Source organism: Fusarium verticillioides, chromosome 8 (genome assembly GCF_000149555.1).
Source record: "Fusarium verticillioides 7600 chromosome 8, whole genome shotgun sequence".
Lineage (NCBI taxonomy): Eukaryota > Fungi > Ascomycota > Sordariomycetes > Hypocreales > Nectriaceae > Fusarium > Fusarium verticillioides.
Window position 1 is genome coordinate 43,464 of NC_031682.1, and position 18,015 is coordinate 61,478.

The following is an 18,015-nucleotide window of genomic DNA, read 5'->3' on the forward strand; positions in this document are numbered from 1 at the left end:
CAAAGCTATAGCTATAGCTACTTAAACTTTATTAATAGGCTTCCTTAAGATAGTATAAGTTCCTCTATTTACCTAGTTTTTTAAAATATACCCTATATATAGAGAATCCGTTCTAATAAAATGCCCAGTCTAGCCCGCTTAGTAGCTTATAAGTTAGGGAAGAAAACAAAGGCTAATAAGCAAGTATACTAATATTAGTACTATTACTGCTATTATCCTTAAACCAGGCCTTTAATGCTCTAGAAAGTATATTAAGCAGATCTCTTATAACTAATTATATTACCAAGCTCTACTTTATAATAAAGGTTAATATCTATTTACTGTAATTAGTAAGATAATTTAAGATAGGAGGTTAGAGAGTTTAAGAGAGAGTAGTAAGAAATAATTATATATTTTAAGTATATATAGGAAAAAGGTATAGAAATAGGTAATTATAAATCTTATTAAAAAGGATAGCCTAGCCTTAATAAATAGAGGAATTATTATCTACCTTCTAAGAGGCAGTTAAACTATTAATAGCAGGGTTTAAGGGCTATATCCTTACCTCTAAAGCAAAAGTAAATACTCCTTCTTAGCTTTATAAGCTAGAGTATCCTAGACCTATCTTTAAATAATAATATTTAAATATACTAGCTACTATTTAGGCACCTTAGTAATAATATTACTATTAGTATAATTAATAAGTAATAGGCTATACTTAATTATTTTAATAATTAGGTAACTTTTAAAAAGGGAGATAAAGAATATTAACTATATATAAAGCTATAATATAAAGTAGGTATTAAGCTTAAAAAATATATTAATATTAGCTATTAGCTTTATTATACTTTTAAAAATACTAGTTTAGATTATAACCTTAAAAATTATATAGCTATAAGTTTTAAGGTAATATAAAAAATCCTAAGCTAGCTAGAAATATTATATTTTAAATAGTATATAAAGAATATAAATTATTATAGTCTCTATACTAAGACTAACTAAATATATAAAGATATAGCTATAATAATTTATAGGTATTATACTAATACTAAGAAAGAGAAAAATCATTAAATAAAGAAATATATATTAGTAACAGGTCTTAATAGATTTTATAAAAATAAACTAGCTAAATAAAAAACTATTATTACCCTTTATATAATTAATAACTAAATTCTTAATAAAGTATTAACTAGTTTTATATCTAGGATATATAATATAGATATTATATTTAAAAGTTAAGTAATTAAGTAGTTTAAAGAAAAGATTCCCTTTAAAGAGACTTAAGTACTATAGCTCTTTCTAGGCTTTAATCTACTTATATAAGTATTTAAGTTCCTTTCCTGTAATACAATAGGGTTAAATAGAGACTATAGTATTTATAAATCTAGCTTTAGAGGAGGCCCTAAAATCCCTAACCTTTATATATCTTAAGGTAATAGTAAAAAAGTTAAAAAGTAAAAGGTTATAATAGACTAGTAGATAGGTAAATGCAGCTTTTATATAAGATAAGGAGTAAAAGGCCTATAAATTTAATATATCTTATACTAGTACTTATATAGTAGGAAGTAGGTTCTTAGCTTAGAGTTAGTAGAGGCAATTTATAAAAAAAGATTTAGGGCTTATAAAAGCTATCTAAAATATACCCTGCTTTAAGGAGTCTATTAAGTATAGAAATAAGATATATCTAGGGAGTAGTGTTTTTATTTAAGAGTCTATTATTAATATAAAAGCTAAGCTTATAATACTGCTATTAGATTATTTTTTTATAAGAACTCTTATTACTATATAAGCTTATAGAGAGTATATTAAAGGAGGGTTTAGATAATTTTAATAAAGAGTTAGTAGCTATTTAGTTAGGAAAGAAGATAATTATAATAAGTATAGAGGCCTCTGAAATTATAAGGCAGTTAAGATAGTAGTTATAAATAGTATAGAAAAGTAGAAAGGTAAATTAATATAGGAAACTAGCTAGAAATAAACCTAATAGGGGTAAGGATAGAGTAAATAATATAATCTAAAGGCATATAATCAAGCCAATAACCAGCACTATTTAAACCCTATAGTTAAGAACATTAAAGACTACTATAGTATACTTACACTAGCTGACCCGAAGCTTGCTGCAATACCCTAGGAGGCAGATAGCCATTTAAGGATATAGTATAGCATGCCAGCAGCAGAAAGACATGAGGTTATCCAGCAGGTCCAAGCCATTCCCGGTATTATCCAAGACCAGGCCAGATTACAGGCATTTCCATTCCCGCCGCCGACAACCAAACCGATTCTATTTATCGCACCACCAAGGGACGACGGGATAGTATGCAATGCGTGCCCGTATGTCATAGGAACAATACAGGGCATACAGAAGCATCACCGAGAAGAACATGGTTGGGTAAATGATTGGAAGAAGGGTGGCGATGTAGCCAAGAGGGCAAAACAAGAACGTCAAGTGCCGTGGCGGACCGGTGTGTATTGCCAACGATTTTTCCTCGGGCATGCCGCCAGCCGTTGGTTCAAGGTCAACCGCGGATGCGAGGAGGAAGGGGCCCGTGTACAGCAGCAAGGCGCGGACGCCCGGTCAGTTACAGACCGCAAGGCCGCATTTTTAACCCATATACACCGCGAGGATGAAGAAGCATTCGAGCAGGAGGCCAAGGCCCGGTTAATACAGGATAGTGATAATAAGTAGGAAGCCAGCAAGTAGTTAGGCAGGACAGGGTGGCCTACATCCCTATTGTCCGTTCTAATTTCAGTCAAAAGGGAAATTTACCGCTGCTCATTGGCCAAGACCCCTGCTAGTTCCTCTTTCACTGAAAAAGGGTCAGTGTTTTATAGTTCCCCGTATATTCTTTAATTAAGAGTGCGTGACGAAACTTCCTTATTAGCTATTTTATTCTTTTGCTGTAACCCTTACAGCTTGCTTTACTTTTGTGTTATAGAACAATGTCACCTTATGGCCCTATATGTGTAAAGCGATATTTTAATCGCGTGTGTTTCGCGACCGCGTTACAGATATATAGAAAGCATTTCACTGTCTGTAGCTTATTCTCCCGTATCGTTCATTTTTGCTATAATGCATTGACTTTTCTAGTGACCCTGATTATCTTTAAAAATGTGGCTTCTAGAGTTCTGTGGAAATCAGCCTGATGATTATAACGTTAAATAAAATAAAACAACTCTGTAGCTACAGTACATTAATTAGCCTCGTTTGTTTATAACCGAGCGCTTAATATTATTATAACTATAGTAAGAAAGCCTAAATTAGTATAAAATAAAGATTTTCTATTAAGTTAAGAGAATAGTATAGCACTCTAGAGTATAGCTGCTATAGAAGCCTAGCTATATATTATACTCTATAGTATTAACTATATAGTTAATTAAGCCGCGTTTACGCTAGTTAAGACTTTAAATAGATCTTAATAATAGTTAAATATAAACTAGAAAGACAAATTTTAGTCTATAAGTTTAAAGCTATAAAGTGCCTGAAAAGATAAGTTAATATATAAGAAGGGTTTGTTTATTATAGGCTTAGGGTCTAGCATTTTAAATTATATAGACAGCAAGATACTAATAACTTATAATTCAGGCGTAATAGAAACTGTAATAGTGCGTCTTATGCTATATCTAACTACTGGTCTACAGTGCGATAAAGGTCTATCATTGACCTAGAAGCGGTTATATAAGTGGTTTTTGGAAAATATCTTATAATCTTTTATAAGAAGAATTTAGAATCTTGTCTACTTATCGTAGGATATATTTATTATACGCCAGTCATTTAACCCCCACGATAGCTTAATTCCCTACTATAAGCACCTGTAATTCCGAATACTACCCTGTGGATTTGCTAAGGTATTATCTTCAGCTGGTATCTAATTGATAATACAGGAATTAGACAATAGACTTCAGCCAGGGTTAACACAGCGGAGCTACTTACGCAGGAGCCTTGTGAGCAATTACATGAAAAATTTGTCCCTGGTAAACCCTCTATATCCTCTATCTTCTATTTATATTCCCTAGCACAGATATCCTAAAAATGGAAATTAGTAGATTAAGATTAAAGGTTTAATAGTCTCGCTATATGACTTACACCAGGGCCGCAGGTCTGCAAGTCTTGGGTTAGTTAAGAATCCTTACTATTATATAAAACTCACTTTAGCATATATATAAGTTGCATTAGCTAGAAAGGCTAAAGCAATAATCTTAATCTTTATTTTAATTAATATAATAATAAAAATCAGAAGAAGAATTCAGGTTTATATAATAAAAAAAGCTTTTAAATTTAATAAATTTCTAATAACTTAAATAACTTAGTCTTATATACCTGTAATGCTGGTTTATCCCTTCTTTTATTCTTAGTTTATTATTAGATTTACCTTAACTTATTAAAGATATATAATATTAAACAGATTATAAGACACGGGATATATAATATAGGATACGGGATAAAATGTAAGACATAGGATATTTAATATAAGACACAGAATATATAATATAAGATACAGGATATATAATATAAGATACTAATTATATTAATAAATGTAATTATATAGAAAGTAGAGCCTACTAAGGAATAAAAACAGGCACCGAAACTAAAAAGGCTACCTGTCCTGTTAATTGTTATTATAGTAATTTTATATATTTTATCATTATAGTGTTTTATTTTATAAATTACAAAACAGCATTTAAATAAGTTAAAGTCTATTATACTAGTTCTCTTTTTATCTACTATATCTTAGTTACTCTTCCTGTTTCTATAAGGGCTTATCCCTATTGTCTTAGGGGTATGAATTCAAGTCATAAATTATAAATCATTTTTATATTACCATTCCTACCTAACCGCTGGGCCGGTGGTAGTACGGTGCTTGCTACTATCCGGGGCGGGCTCCTGATTGGCTGGAGAGAAGCGGGGGCCAGTATACAACCAGTTCGCCATACTACCGGTCCAGGTCAGCCTAAGAGCTTGGTCTGGACTCCTTCAGGGCCACCAAGGTTGGGATCTGCACCATGTTCCAGAAACCAATCAAGTAGTGGTTCGTTGTTTGTCTGAATGAGCCTGGGGAGGAAGCGCTCTGGCGAATTGACTGTGCAGCCGTGTTCAGTAAAGAGCTGAAGTAACGCAAGTTGTTGATTCGCTGGGGCTCTGAGAATAGTTTCTGGGGTGTTTCGCGCAATCGGTGTTCCAGACTGGAGAAGATAACGTACAATGTCGACTCTGCCGTTTTTTATAGCATCCAGCAGGCCATGGTGAAGGAAATGTGGCGAACGAGTTTGAGAGGCGACAATTGACTCGAGAGTAGATAAGTCACCCTCTCGGCAGGCACACAAAAATTTGAGAAAGTCCGTTACATCGAATCCTCGTCCAGTGAGAATGTACATGTCGCTTGGGTCAGTGGCGGGAATGTCGCTGTAGGGTTGCCCCATTTCCATCTGCTGGTATCCCGTCTTCTGACTCCCGGCTCCCATTTGCTGTGCAGTTTGCTGTCGAATCGTGGCTTGTTGTTACGACATCGCTATCGCACCCATTCGTTGCTGCCGGATTCTTTGCTGATCTTGCAGCGAAATCTGACCGGGGATTTGATGCCCTTGAGATGACACCATGATTTGTTTACTGTTTGTCTTTGGAAATGGAAGCTGAACAGGAAGCTACCTATAAATAGATAAAATAAATCTGCTGACATAAGGCTTGGTACAGAATTGAAAATATAACTCTAGGGTACGTCAAGAGTTATGTAATATCAGATTACTTCTTTTAACTTTTACTCTCTTATATATATACCAGCTTCAGCTAGACTAATTGAGATACAGTATGTCTTTGTCGACTTATATTTGTCCAGCTCTGCAAGCTTAATGAAATAAAGCTCTCACTTTTATCAAGCATACATAAAAGACTAGAAAACTCCTGTAAATACTCTTTTGCTCTCTGTGCACGTGATATAACAGGATCCTCAGTTGGATAAGCTAAGAGGGAAACTGCAACATTACGGACTTTATAAACCTGCAGTTTTATCAGAGTTAGCTGAGAAACAAAGTGAGCCACTGGAATATCCTTTTATACTGACAAGAGAAAGGCCGTTCGGTTCTAAACCGTAATGAGAAAACGAGTGTAGGAGATAAAGGAGCTGTTGGCAAATACTTTCCCGTTCAGGGGAGAATGTAGTGTCTGGTTTTACGGGAGATGAAGAGGATGATAATGGAGGAAGGTTCATGGATGCTTGTGTGGCAGAAGCAGAAGCAGATACTTCGTTTTCAAGTGCATCGATCTGATCTAGTAGCGTACTCTGGAGCCACAAATGTGTGACATGTATGTTGACACGAATAGCCTCACGTTGGATGTTGCCAACTTCCTCGCCTTCAGTAGAAGATGTAGTAGCGGCGGAGGTCGGGACAGTTGGAGCAGTGGTCTTTTTGCTCCAGATTCCATATGCAGGTGACACTGTGTCAAGCATATATTTGAGATGATGCAGTCGCTCCCTGAGTGAAACAAGACGTTGCTGGGGGTCAGTCAAGTGGTTACATATGCAAGTTTGTTTTCCAGTCGATCCTGGTGGTCTCAGCGCAGCCGCGAAGACGCGGGAATGTATGTTGAAACCTGCGGTTAAAGAGGCTGCGGCTATGTCCTCCGGACATGGAAGTAGACCGCTGGAGGAGATGTACTCGTCGTCCACGGGAGCAGGCATCAGGTCTTCGAGATTAAGCTCGCATGAAAGCATGGTATCGAGAAACATTAACCGTTCATTCCGCAAATTGTGTATCTGGTGGACATATCCGTAAAACATGAGCCAAAAGGCCTTTTTCCGCAGTTGAACCTCAATGGCATCGAGTCCCGCATAGCTTGAAACGCGGTGCACTTCTAGCAAGCGTAGCAGCTGCATGGCTTCCACCTCAAGCATCCGCCACTGATTGGTATTGCCTGCCTGGTGGAATGCTATACCTAGTAAGAAGCTACTAGCCCATTTATCATGGCTGACAGTGTCGAAGTAGCTTGCATCTCGAAAGCTCTGACAGAACTTGTGGCAGTGGTTGACCATTTCCGTCCGAGTTCGGAATGGCAGAGGACTGGAGAAGTCCTGGTATATTTGTAGGCGCGACGGCAAGATGCAGACTGTTAAAGCGCACAGTGATATGATGAGGATGAGGAAGCTTTCATCGTGCAGGTCGCTGTTGCGTTCGAGGTCGATTTTAAAGCTTGGCCGGTGTATCACAGGGATCAATGGGTAGACATGGACTAGATAATCGTTGAGAATGAAGTGAATCAAGTCTCGGGGAAGCAATACATCAGTCGGATACGGGAGTGCACAACCTGCAGACGAAGCGCTGGCGGCGATAGAAGGCTCCTGTGCCAGTTCTTCGAGGACGCAAGGGCCAGGGTTGGAGAATGGCAGTGGCGAGAGTGGACTGGATGCATTGACAGTGTCACTTGCATCAACCTCTGGAGAAGCAGAGGCCGAGTGAGCAGTGCCAATGCTGTAGCGGTAACCCGTCTTCCTCTTGGGGCCGCGGGCCTTGGACGGCATTTGAAATGTGCATTGAGAATCCGACTTTTCGCAGTTGTCACATCGCGTAGTCGGGTCTGGCGCAAGAACCGTATTTGTCCAGCGTATGCCACCGCCTGTACCAAAGCTGCATTTCCGTTTCCTGAGACGGCACACATCGCAGGCCTGACGCATGACGATTCTCGAGGTTGGGGAAGCTGCAGATGCTGAGGGGTCCATATCAGGGTAGTAGGTAGATTTCTCCCCGGAGCCAGCCAGGTTATCCGTACGTATCTGTGACTGTTGCTCAAAACTGGCGCGCGATTCTGTCTTATCGTCGCGGGGTTGCGCTAAACCTGCCCCGGCTTCGGTCCCATTTTCGGCTGCTTTCCCCGCCGAGCCGAAGAGACATGCCGGTCCCACGTGAGCTGTCACTGACCGAAGAAGTTCCTATCATAAAGATGCAAGCTAACGAATTAGTGCTTGAGGTACCTGTATAGGCTCTACGATCTGAGCTGCCGAGTTATCAGCCGTGACGATGCGAATGGACTGAGGGCTCGACAGGGTAATGGTTGTAGTTGTAATTATCAGTGTTGAGTCCTCGGAAATGACTTCTAATATGCCCAGCTAGTCTACTGTCGTGTCTATAATGCATTTGTATAATCTATGCTCTAGGTGAAAGGCCCTTCCAATACCTCGTCCTTTCTACATTCAAGGACGCCTGCAATGGAGTATCTGCACTGCTCGTGCCGACCAATAATCTATACCTACCGGCCTGGCTGCACCACTTGTCGCGTGCTTCATCCCAATAGCTCGTCGAGAGCACGGTATCCAGATCGATTGTGACCTGCTTACTCTCCCCTGCCTCCAGGTGAACTTTACGGAACGCCTTGAGTTCTTTGACAGGACGTTGAACCGAAGTATTTGCCGGCGGCGCAACATAGACTTGGACAACTTCGGAGCCGGAGCGTAATCCGGTGTTTGACAATTGTACCATCATGGTGGTAGTGGCGCCAACTTGCACGCTGAGATCCTTCAGTGCAAAGGTCGAGTATGATAGCCCATGTCCGAATGGGAACAGAGGCTTGGAATCTATCTTCTCGTAGTAGCGGTATCCAACGTATACATCTTCCCCGTAGAGGACACGTCCCGCTTCGGAGCGGTGATTGAAGAATGTTGGGTTGTCTTGCAGCCTAGCTGGGATCGTGAGCGGGAGCTTGCCGCCCTGGTAATACACGTTAGCTACGATATTTTTCATCTGTGGAGGACCATCTTACAGGATTAACATCACCAAACAAGACATCTGCAATAGCGTTTCCAGTCTCGTTGCCACCATACCAAGCATGGCAAACTGCGCTGGCGTTGTTGATCCAGGGCATAGTAACTGGTGTGCCTGATTGAACCACCACAGCCGTGTTGGGATTTGCTTCAAGAACTCTGGTGACGAGGGTGTTGGAGGAGTAGCTCATGTCCATGTGTGTGCGGTCAGTACCCTCGGATTCTAGTTCGCCGTTCAGTCCGACGACCAAGACAACCTGGTCAACTGTCTTGGCAACTGCAACAGCATCTTCAATAGCCTGGACAGGATCAATCCGCTTGAAACAGCCGATTCTCCAACCACCGTGCTTGCCGCCAACGGGGCCAAACGGCGGTAGTTTGCTGGTTTTGGCACAGCCCCATTCCAGACGAATGCGGTACTCTTGGCCAGCTGTAAGCACCTTCTCACCCTTCTCTTCGATAGTTCCTGAGCCGAAGAGGGTCTCTCCCCTCGTCTGGTTCTCGACATTGCTTATGAGGAGTTCATCGTCGATGTAGAGTTTACCTGTGCCTTCGACCCCGAGGCCAAAGTCGTACAGGCCACTCTCATCAGGCGTGAAGATGCCTTCTGCTTGAGCGTACCAGACTGGGGCGAGGTCTGGATTATGATAGTCCATGAGAAAACAGTTGGAGTCAGTTAGAACACGCTCCTCGATTGGCCTTCTGCCTATACTTGTGGCGGGTTCATTGAAAGCTTTCCATGTGAAGCCCCGCCGGCCCTGGGGCGTCTTGAGGTAATTGCCAATCAGAGGCAGCATCTGGTGGTCTGTTGCGCCCTGAGAAAACAGCGTCTTCTGCTGGCACTGAGCGGCGATGCCCTCGTACGGCGAGACACTGTAGTAAGGGAGGAGTGAAGCGCTGCCTCCGCCGCAGAAACGGGCTATCTTAGCGTTGGGCCCAATGACGGCTGTTGTCTTTGACTTGGTGAACGGCAGTATGCCGTTCTCATTCTTGAGAAGGACGATGGATTGCGATGATACGCGTCGCAGAAGAGCCTGGTCCTCTGGACGGTTCAGCTGCTTCTCAGGTGAGTTCTCGGGAACTTCAGAGGCCTTGGAGTAGTTGATGAGGTTGAGAACGTTGCGAACCCGATCATCGAGCTGCGCCTCAGTGACCTTATTGGCCATTACAGCGTGAGAAAGTGCTCTGCCTCTCCAGCGGCTTGGACCGGGCATCTCCAGGTCGAGGCCAGCATCGATAGCTCCCGTCGTGCTATAGGTACCGAACCTGTAAGGGAACAACAAATGTTAGCGAGGGCAATCGACAGCTGCAAGGACGTAGCCCAACACAACATACCAATCACTCATGACGAGCCCGTCAAACTTCCATTCGTCTCTAAGAATGCTTTGCAGCAGCTCCTTGTTCTCCGAGACATGCGTGCCATTGACCTGGTTGTAGGCTGTCATGACAGCCTGGGGATCGCCAATGGAAAGGGCAAGCTGGAATGGTAGCAGATATATCTCGCGCAGGGCACGCTGAGTGACCATGATATTCACAGCCATGCGCTCATCCTCCATGTCGTTGCAGACAAAGTGCTTGAGCGTGGCTGCAATGTTCTCCTGCTGCAAGCCTCGACAGTAGTATCCAGCCAGGTGACCAGACAGTACAGGGTCCTCTGAGAAGGACTCGAAGCCGCGGCCACCTAAGGGGCCTCTCTGGATATTCATTGTTGGGCCAAGCACGACAACGGCCCCTTTCGCCTTGGCCTCATGTCCTTGCAATCGGCCGACCTGGGCCAGCAGGTCTGTATCAAAGGTTGCGCCCAAGGCTGTACCGCAAGGGAGACATGACGAAGGTACACTATCGAAGATTCTTGTACCGCGTATACCGTTGGGTCCGTCCGAGAGGCGTATCGACGGGATGCCGTGTTGGGGTATCGGTGTTGTGTGCCAGAAGTCCTTGCCTGCCAGAGGCCGAGGGTTAGTATTGATAGATGGTGGAGATGGAGTAGTTGTTGCTTGCCTGAGAGTAGAGAAATCTTCTCGTCTGTTGTGAGCTTGGACAGCAGCTCGTCGACGTCCAGCGCGTCTGTACGCTCCTCGCTCATGAAAGGCGACATGATGGCTGTAGTCAATCACTCGCTTAGCTATCTTGCGACTGACGTAGCTCAGATTGCACGAGTTGATAAAAATGCAAGATTGGGGATAGGATATCAGCATTGTTATCACTGCTGCACCCCTACTCCGTAGATGATTATAAATAATGGTGATGGGACCGACTTCTGTTACCGATGGCCCCTAATTCAGCTGTCGGTGGCTCTAGAACGGATATCAAAACTGGACCCTGCATCAAACCTACTCCGTTTCTGGCAATTCTCCGCCTCCGCAGATTTCTCCGCCCGTTTCTCCATTGATTTCCCCGCCCAAGGAGGACACTAATTATGCACGTTGCAGCAGTAAATTACTCCACGAGATCCGCGGAGATAATTAAGATGGGTTCATGACTACCGACGAGGCCCCAACCCCAGACATTCCCAGTAAAAAAACGAGCCTGACTCAAGGACTAGGCTTCCCCGACCTTTCCCCCCATTCCCCGGATATCACGGTTCACGGACCAACCTCAAGTGTCCACCTGATAGCAAAGAAGCCACGGCCAAGCGAATCCAGACAACCCCAACACATCACCCCTTCCCTGTCAGACGATCTAGATAAGAACATCTATAAAGTTACCCTCGCTCCCCTGCCAATACGACTTTCTTCTCCATCATCAGTTCACCATCTAACTGTCAATTCCTGCACTCACTCGACCTCTTCTCAACTTTTAACATCATGGGTGTCAAAGACGTCCAGGTCAAGGGGGCTGACTCTGTCGCCCAGCATCTGGCAAGTGTTTTGCCCTCTGATGGCAAGCCCTGGTATCGCCAGACTCACCTCCTCAAGCTCAACTATATCATCTTGTCTCTCGTTCTTTTCTGTAAGCTTCCGCCCCTAGCAATCTGTATTTCATTGTTCTGACCTCATCAGCTTCTGCCAATGGTTATGATGGCTCTTTGATGGGAGGACTCTTGGCTCTCCCCAGGTGGAATGCTTTCATGAACCATCCTCACGGTGCGTGGCTTGGGTTCATCAATGCCATCTACTGGAGTTTGAATGGTGTTTGTTTCTTCATTGCTGCCTGGGCATCTAACAAGTATGGCCGCAAGTCCGGCATCTATATTGGCTATGTCTTTCTTGCGACTGGTGTAGCCTTACAAACCGCTGCTCACAACTCTGCCGCCTTCATCGCCGCTCGAGGTCTCCTTGGTTGTGCTGCGGGATGGTACACCGCTAGTGCCCCGTTGCTCATCAGCGAGATCGCCTTTCCTACTCACCGAGCCGTTGCTGCCTCTTGCTACCAGTGCGGTTTCTACCTCGGCAGCGTGATCGCTGCTTGGGTCACATTCGCTACCAGGAACTATGTTAGCTCTTGGGACTGGAGACTTCCGTCGCTTTTGCAAATCGTTCTTCCAGCTCTGGCTCTCCCTGGAACTCTTATGGCTCCAGAGTCTCCTCGATGGCTTGCATCTATTGATCGCGTCGAGGAGGCTAGGCAGGTCATTGCTAAGCACCATGCAGGCGGAGATATCGACTCACCTCTTGTCGAGTTCGAGACCAGCGAGATTACCAACACCATTCAGGCTGAAAAGGAAGCCCATGCCACCACCAGCTACGCCGATATGCTCAAGACCAAGGGCAACCGATGGAGGCTACTCATCTCTGTTTCTTTAGGTATCTTCAGTCAATGGAGTGGCAACGGCGTTGTCTCATACTATCTCCCCCTCGTCCTCCAGACTGTCGGCATCACCAGTGTCACAAATCAGACCCTTATTAGCGCCTGCCTCCAACTCTGGAACCTGCTATGGGCCTGCGGTGCCGCAGCATCTGTCGAAAGACTAGGACGACGACCTTTGTTCCTTACTTCTGCCATTACCATGCTCATCAGCTACATCGTCATTACTGGACTATCAGGTTCCTTCGCCAGCACGCCAAACGCTTCTGTTGGAACCGCTGTGGTCCCCTTTCTCTTCATCTTCTTTGCTGGTTATGATGTTGCTCTGTAAGTCCACCACCATATCACCATATCCTGTGATCATACCTGACTAAAGGCAATCTAGTACACCTCTCGTCATCTCATACCCTATCGAGATCTGGACTTTCGCCCTCCGATCACGAGGCTTTAGTGTCACGTGGATCTCCGGCATTATCGCTGGTGTCTTCAACATGTTTGTTAATCCAATTGCACTCGGTAGCATTGGTTGGAAGTACTACATTGTATATATTGCTTTCCTCGTGGCCTTCCTCCTTATTGCCTACTTCTGCTACCCCGAGACTCGAGGACACACTCTGGAGCAGATGGCATTTATCTTCGATGGTGAGGATGCTGAGATGCTACCCCGGGAGAGTAAGACTGAGGTTTTGGCCGAGGAGGCAGAGCGCAAGAGTGCCTAAACGATTAAGAACATTATTTGATAGATAAAGGAGCTATAGCTCTGTCTGTGTTTACATAAGATGAGTATCCTTACTAGTTAACAATTTCATATAGACTTATGAAACAGTGACATTGACCTGGAAGCGCTGCATAGTAATCTGATATCCTGAACTATTTTCACTGTTGTGATAAAATTCCTCCCCTTGGTCATGGCCGCTGCTGTCACGGCTGCCTACTCCAGTAGTACCAGCCCCCCCCCTTGGTCTACTGTGAAATTGGCAGCAGTCTCGGCGGCACTGTTGCTGGCGGCTCCCTGGACTTTATATAGTATAGCTGCCTATAGACATAATTCTTATATAAGGATAAAAAGAGTATTATAAATTATTACAACCTTACTATATAAACCTTTATTCCTCTACATACTTAATCCTTCATTCTATATACTAATTATATAATCCTTCTATAATCCCTCTAGTTTAGCCCGAGAGTAAGAGGTAGGAAGAAAGCACTGCAAATCTGTATAGCTAGAGGAATGATAGCTACCATTGCAGTTGAGTGAGGACCAGGCGTAATAGTATATCCCCATGGTGCACCGACGGCAAAGTAAATCATCATCGCCGCAATGAGAATACAGATAACCCAGGTGTACTTGAAGCTTGCGATCATCTTATCAAGCCCAATAAAAAAACCGCTTGGTCCAGGTTCTTTAGCAGTTGAAGCCCACTCGATGTTGATGCTGCATGCATGACAGATCAAGGCCTTGGCGCAGTTTAAGCTAATGCCACCAAAGAAAATAATCAAGAAGGGCAGCCACTTAATGGCATCAAGTAATGCTTTCCAAAAGACCTCCTCCTTGAGCTGATGTCGGGCCATACTGAAGGCGACGGAACCAAGGCCGTTAAAGATCACGACAAGAGACAGCCAAATACCCCAGGAAGGCATATAAAGGTGGTCGAGCTTGTCTGGGAACAGTCCAATGATGATGTAGTTGGCAACCGTCAAAAAGAGTCCTGAAGCAATGGCATAGTCTGGTGCTATTAGTATATACTAGGACAAAGCGTAATAGATATACTCACAGGTGAAGATGTATGCTGTGATGGTGACTTTGCTAGTGATGGGGATGTTGCTCCAGAGGAATCGGAGATACAGCCGGGTGACAGGGCCCTTGTAAGGCCATTGATAGCTAGATGCAACATTAGCATTGGATCAAAACAGGGCGCAAGGCACTTACAAAGGGTGGAACACAAGCTCATTACAGCCATAAGCGTACTTCTCCCAGCGAGTTAACTCGTCATACAGTGTAAGAGAGACACCCTCTTTGAAGCCGCCGTTATGATAAGTCGCAAGGCGAACGATCATGCCTTTCATCTGGATGCGAAGACTAATGTCGAAGTCCTCAGACACATGAGAGTCAGACCACCACTTGACTTGGTTATTGTCGGTTGGATCGGTAAAGGCAATATCTTGGAGAGCCTTCCAACGGAGGAAGGCGTTATGGCCGACGAAGGGAGAGACATCGCCAGAACCGACACCATACTTGATGGCAGTGTAGACGACGTTGGTGAAGTAGGTGACTAAGGTTGTTAGTGGGTGAAGACTCAGACAAGAACTTGAACTTACTTCCGTTCTCGAACATGTTGTGGACAACCTGCATGACACCGGATCCATGTTGGAGGATAGCAACCTCGGGACTCTCATGCATCTCCAGGGCACCGTAGTAGAGGCAGTCGACAGGAACGCGTGTGTCGCAGTCAATGAGCAAGATCAGCTCGCCGATACGAATGTTACCCTCAGCCCCTGTGATAGTGTTAGCAGGCTATTAAGCAAAGAGCAAATGATACTTACAAGTGCGGCCATTGTCTTCGGCAAGCATGTTGGCCAAGGCACGTTCATAAAGCAGGTTGTCATCGTCAACAGTCAAGTCGGCCTCGGCGCACCCACGCTGCTCACATTCGAGCTGAATCAAGCGGGCCATCTCGTCTTCAACACGGTTGGAGAAGGCAAGACCGTAGTTCATGTTACTGGCCTTCTTGAACTTGCCTCGACGTTGGAAGCCGATCTTGTTGGCAAGCTCCTGAGGTGTCATCTCTGACTCAGGCTTCTCAACACTATCAGTAGTGGACTCCTTGCTTCTGCGAAACCAGGAACCCTTCTTGGGAGATTTTAGGTTAGGTAGTCGGGCAGTGTAACCAATGCCGTTCTCACGATAATAAGCCTTTCGAGCCTCAGCAAGATCAGGCTGGATGAGCTGCATACCATCATCATTGATGAAGACGGAGGCCGTTCCACCCTGCTGTTCATAGTACTCAATGGCAGCCATGACACTGATCATAGTGGGCACAATGACACCCTTCAAGCCTTCCTTGTAGACAGGCATCTGGATGGTAATGTGAGGCAGCTCATAATCGCGATGGCGCTTGGGGTTGGGCTTGATGGCAGAGTGGAAGCGAGAGTTCTTGAGACAGACGCTGACGGGGAGGAAGAGCTGAAACAGACTTGTGACCAGAACAAGGAAGAAAAAGAGGGAGAATAGAGTCAGAGGAGGAATCGTGGAGACAAGAGCGAAGCGAGTCGCATCCCCATCCCAGTAGTACTCGTTGAGGAGCTGTTGAGTGTTAGTAGTGTCAACACGTGAAGACATATGTCACCGTACCTTGGTAACACCCAATGACTGAGTGACAACAACGAGCATGATGGCGAAGGTGACCTTGAAAGCATGCATCTTGAGTCTGGGTCGGGGAGCAGCAGCTCTCTCAATATCTGCTTCATCATCTTCATTCTCTTCGAGGGCAACAGCACGTTGGAAGATCTCATTCTTCTCATCGAGGCCGCCGCGGACGTAGTAAGGGGCTGGTGCAACACTGGAGCTGCGCTGGGTCGAGGTGGATCGAGTGGGGATGTCTTTCTCAAGCGGACCATCGGAAGAGGTTCGCATCTATGTAGGTAGTATGTATTAGTATGAGTTCTATGTAGGTAGAGTGGAGGCTTGTACTAACAATTTCGAAGACTTCTTGTTGGACATGGTCGGCAACGTTGATGATAGCCTTGGGATCCTGAGACCAAACAAGAACAATACGTTCCTCGTGGGCGATGCATGCACGTGAGTAGTGAGACAGCTCAGCAGTGACACCCGTCAAGTTGGGAACGATGGGGATACGGGCTCCAGTTACATCTGAGACAAGTGATCGTTGGGTTGGGGGAATGGACTTGATGATGTTGGACAGTGTCTCAGATGAGATGGACATGCATGCTTCAACACCAAGCTTTGAGACAGCACCTGCAAGATCTGGATCTACATCTGCGGGTTGAAAGACATAGCTTTCCTCTGATTTGATGGCGACTCCAGTGAGTGAGACACCGTTGGCAACGGTCCTTTCAACAGGCTCATCGAACCAGCCGAGGAGTGCTGCACGTCGTGAGGCATACTTGGCAATCTGCAGTTGTCAGTGCCAGTCAGTACCAGCCAGTAAGCCATCAAACACCTGAACATACCATAGACGGGTCCGACACATCACAGTCTCCCATGAGGGAGTGACGTGAGGGAGCAATGGAGGCAGGCCTTGATCGAGGAGTATTCCACTTGAGGTCTGATGTAGTGCGTCTACCTCTGGGAGGAGATGAGACATTGTAAGGGGTTGTACTGCCGGTTCGATCAGGGGTTGTAGTGCCTGAAGTGGGCCCTGAACTGGGCTGAAGAGCAGCCAAGGTTGTCTGGTCAAACATGTTGTCTCGGATGGTACTGTCCTCGATAAACTTGGAAGAAAGACGGTTGCTCATGACGAGTCGAGGAGGAAACCGACGCGCCCAGTGATGGAGTGATGAGATGGATGTAAGTAACGGAAATTGAAATATGGGTTATATAGGGGCCCCCAGCCAAGCTCGCCATCAACAGAGGCTTTTTCAGCTTACACGGCCCATGCTTGTCGCGATGATATCTAAGAATACTCTCACCACCGTAGACTATTGAACTCTCGGACAATGAAACGGCTTGAGGCGAACTAAGTCAAGCAGCTATCGGCCTTGCCAGAGAGTTGTTGGGTTCAGCTGCAGCAACAGTCCGCGCCTCGTTTCTAGGCCGTCGCTTAGCAGACCGTGCAAGGTTGCTATCGTCAGAGATTTGATTCTAGATTTGGTTATCAGAGTCGGACATGGCGACTGAGCTGATGAGTCCAGCCTTGCATGGAATCCGGTAGATGCAAGCGACGGTAACAGACCGGGATTCTATCGGAGGCTTTCATGGGCGCGAAGCATCGTGTGTTATGTTGGCGCAGAAGCAACCTATAGCGACCAACCAACAGGGGGAGTGTACAGGGTCAGAGCGCGAGCAATCGCGTTGGTGAGTCCCAGACCGCCGAGATAACTCATGTATGCATTGATATCTTTCCGAATTACTTCATTCACAGTAAAACTCGCTAAGGGGATATTTATCTCCAACAATACCTAACCGAACGGGCTTAAACACCAGCAGCTACGGGTCTTATTCACAATATTACAAATCTTGCAAGACGGTTATACTACAGGTCACTTTAGTGGTCAATATAGAGCCTCTCTTGTAATACTCCGCAGTGCTACTGTAACTGCACGGCTAATTTGGTTGTGGACCTTATCTGTTAGCTTAACAAACATATGCATATTAAGCCAGGGTGGGTAATTATTATGATACGAAGTTTCGCAACAAGCACCGTTCACCATTAATGGCGTGGGTCGACCGTTGCCTCGTGTGGTGTGATGGATAATGAGCTATTGAACGCCACCAACAACGTTCGTGGCGCTTTTCACGGTGACTGGCTGAATCCTTAAAGTCTCCGAGTGGACCTTGATAAGATGCTGGGCCAGAGCGGCG

General features: G+C 44.9%; 5 protein-coding genes across 6 annotated transcripts; 2 read left to right on the forward strand and 3 right to left on the reverse strand.

Moving 5' to 3' along the window:
- Positions 1-2,143: 2,143 nt before the first annotated feature.
- FVEG_16179 (hypothetical protein) lies at positions 2,144-2,665 on the forward strand (the record flags this gene model as incomplete). Its single annotated transcript, XM_018905416.1, has 1 exon — positions 2,144-2,665. The coding sequence occupies one exon, from the start codon at positions 2,144-2,146 to the stop codon at positions 2,663-2,665; it is 522 nt and encodes a 173-aa protein (XP_018753904.1).
- Positions 2,666-4,923: 2,258 nt separating this feature from the next.
- Positions 4,924-5,439, reverse strand: FVEG_16178 (hypothetical protein; the record flags this gene model as incomplete). Its single annotated transcript, XM_018905415.1, has 1 exon — positions 4,924-5,439. One exon carries the CDS (start codon positions 5,437-5,439, stop codon positions 4,924-4,926), a length of 516 nt encoding a protein of 171 aa, XP_018753903.1.
- A 524-nt stretch (positions 5,440-5,963) lies between these two features.
- On the reverse strand, positions 5,964-10,924 carry FVEG_07762 (beta-glucosidase; the record flags this gene model as incomplete). The annotated part of the gene is made up of 5 exons (XM_018896436.1): positions 5,964-7,898; positions 7,941-8,062; positions 8,220-8,673; positions 8,726-9,992; positions 10,062-10,924. 5 exons carry the CDS (start codon positions 10,922-10,924, stop codon positions 5,964-5,966), a joined length of 4,641 nt encoding a protein of 1,546 aa, XP_018753902.1.
- Positions 10,925-11,533: 609 nt separating this feature from the next.
- FVEG_07761 (hypothetical protein) lies at positions 11,534-13,192 on the forward strand (the record flags this gene model as incomplete). The annotated part of the gene is made up of 3 exons (XM_018896435.1): positions 11,534-11,678; positions 11,729-12,800; positions 12,859-13,192. The coding sequence occupies 3 exons, from the start codon at positions 11,534-11,536 to the stop codon at positions 13,190-13,192; spliced, it is 1,551 nt and encodes a 516-aa protein (XP_018753901.1).
- Positions 13,193-13,476: 284 nt separating this feature from the next.
- FVEG_07760 (hypothetical protein) lies at positions 13,477-17,546 on the reverse strand. 2 transcript variants are annotated; one of them, XM_018896433.1, is made up of 8 exons: positions 16,665-17,546; positions 16,169-16,606; positions 15,826-16,107; positions 15,018-15,777; positions 14,793-14,969; positions 14,404-14,746; positions 14,249-14,355; positions 13,477-14,200 (listed from the first exon to the last, which is right to left on the reverse strand). In XM_018896433.1, the coding sequence occupies exons 1-8, from the start codon at positions 16,947-16,949 to the stop codon at positions 13,644-13,646; spliced, it is 2,949 nt and encodes a 982-aa protein (XP_018753899.1). In that variant the 5' UTR covers positions 16,950-17,546; the 3' UTR covers positions 13,477-13,643. The 2 variants fall into 2 exon arrangements, with proteins under 2 accessions (XP_018753899.1, XP_018753900.1); XM_018896434.1 differs by lacking the exon at positions 16,665-17,546 and having other exon boundaries at positions 16,169-16,651.
- Between the last annotated feature and the right edge of the window lie 469 nt (positions 17,547-18,015).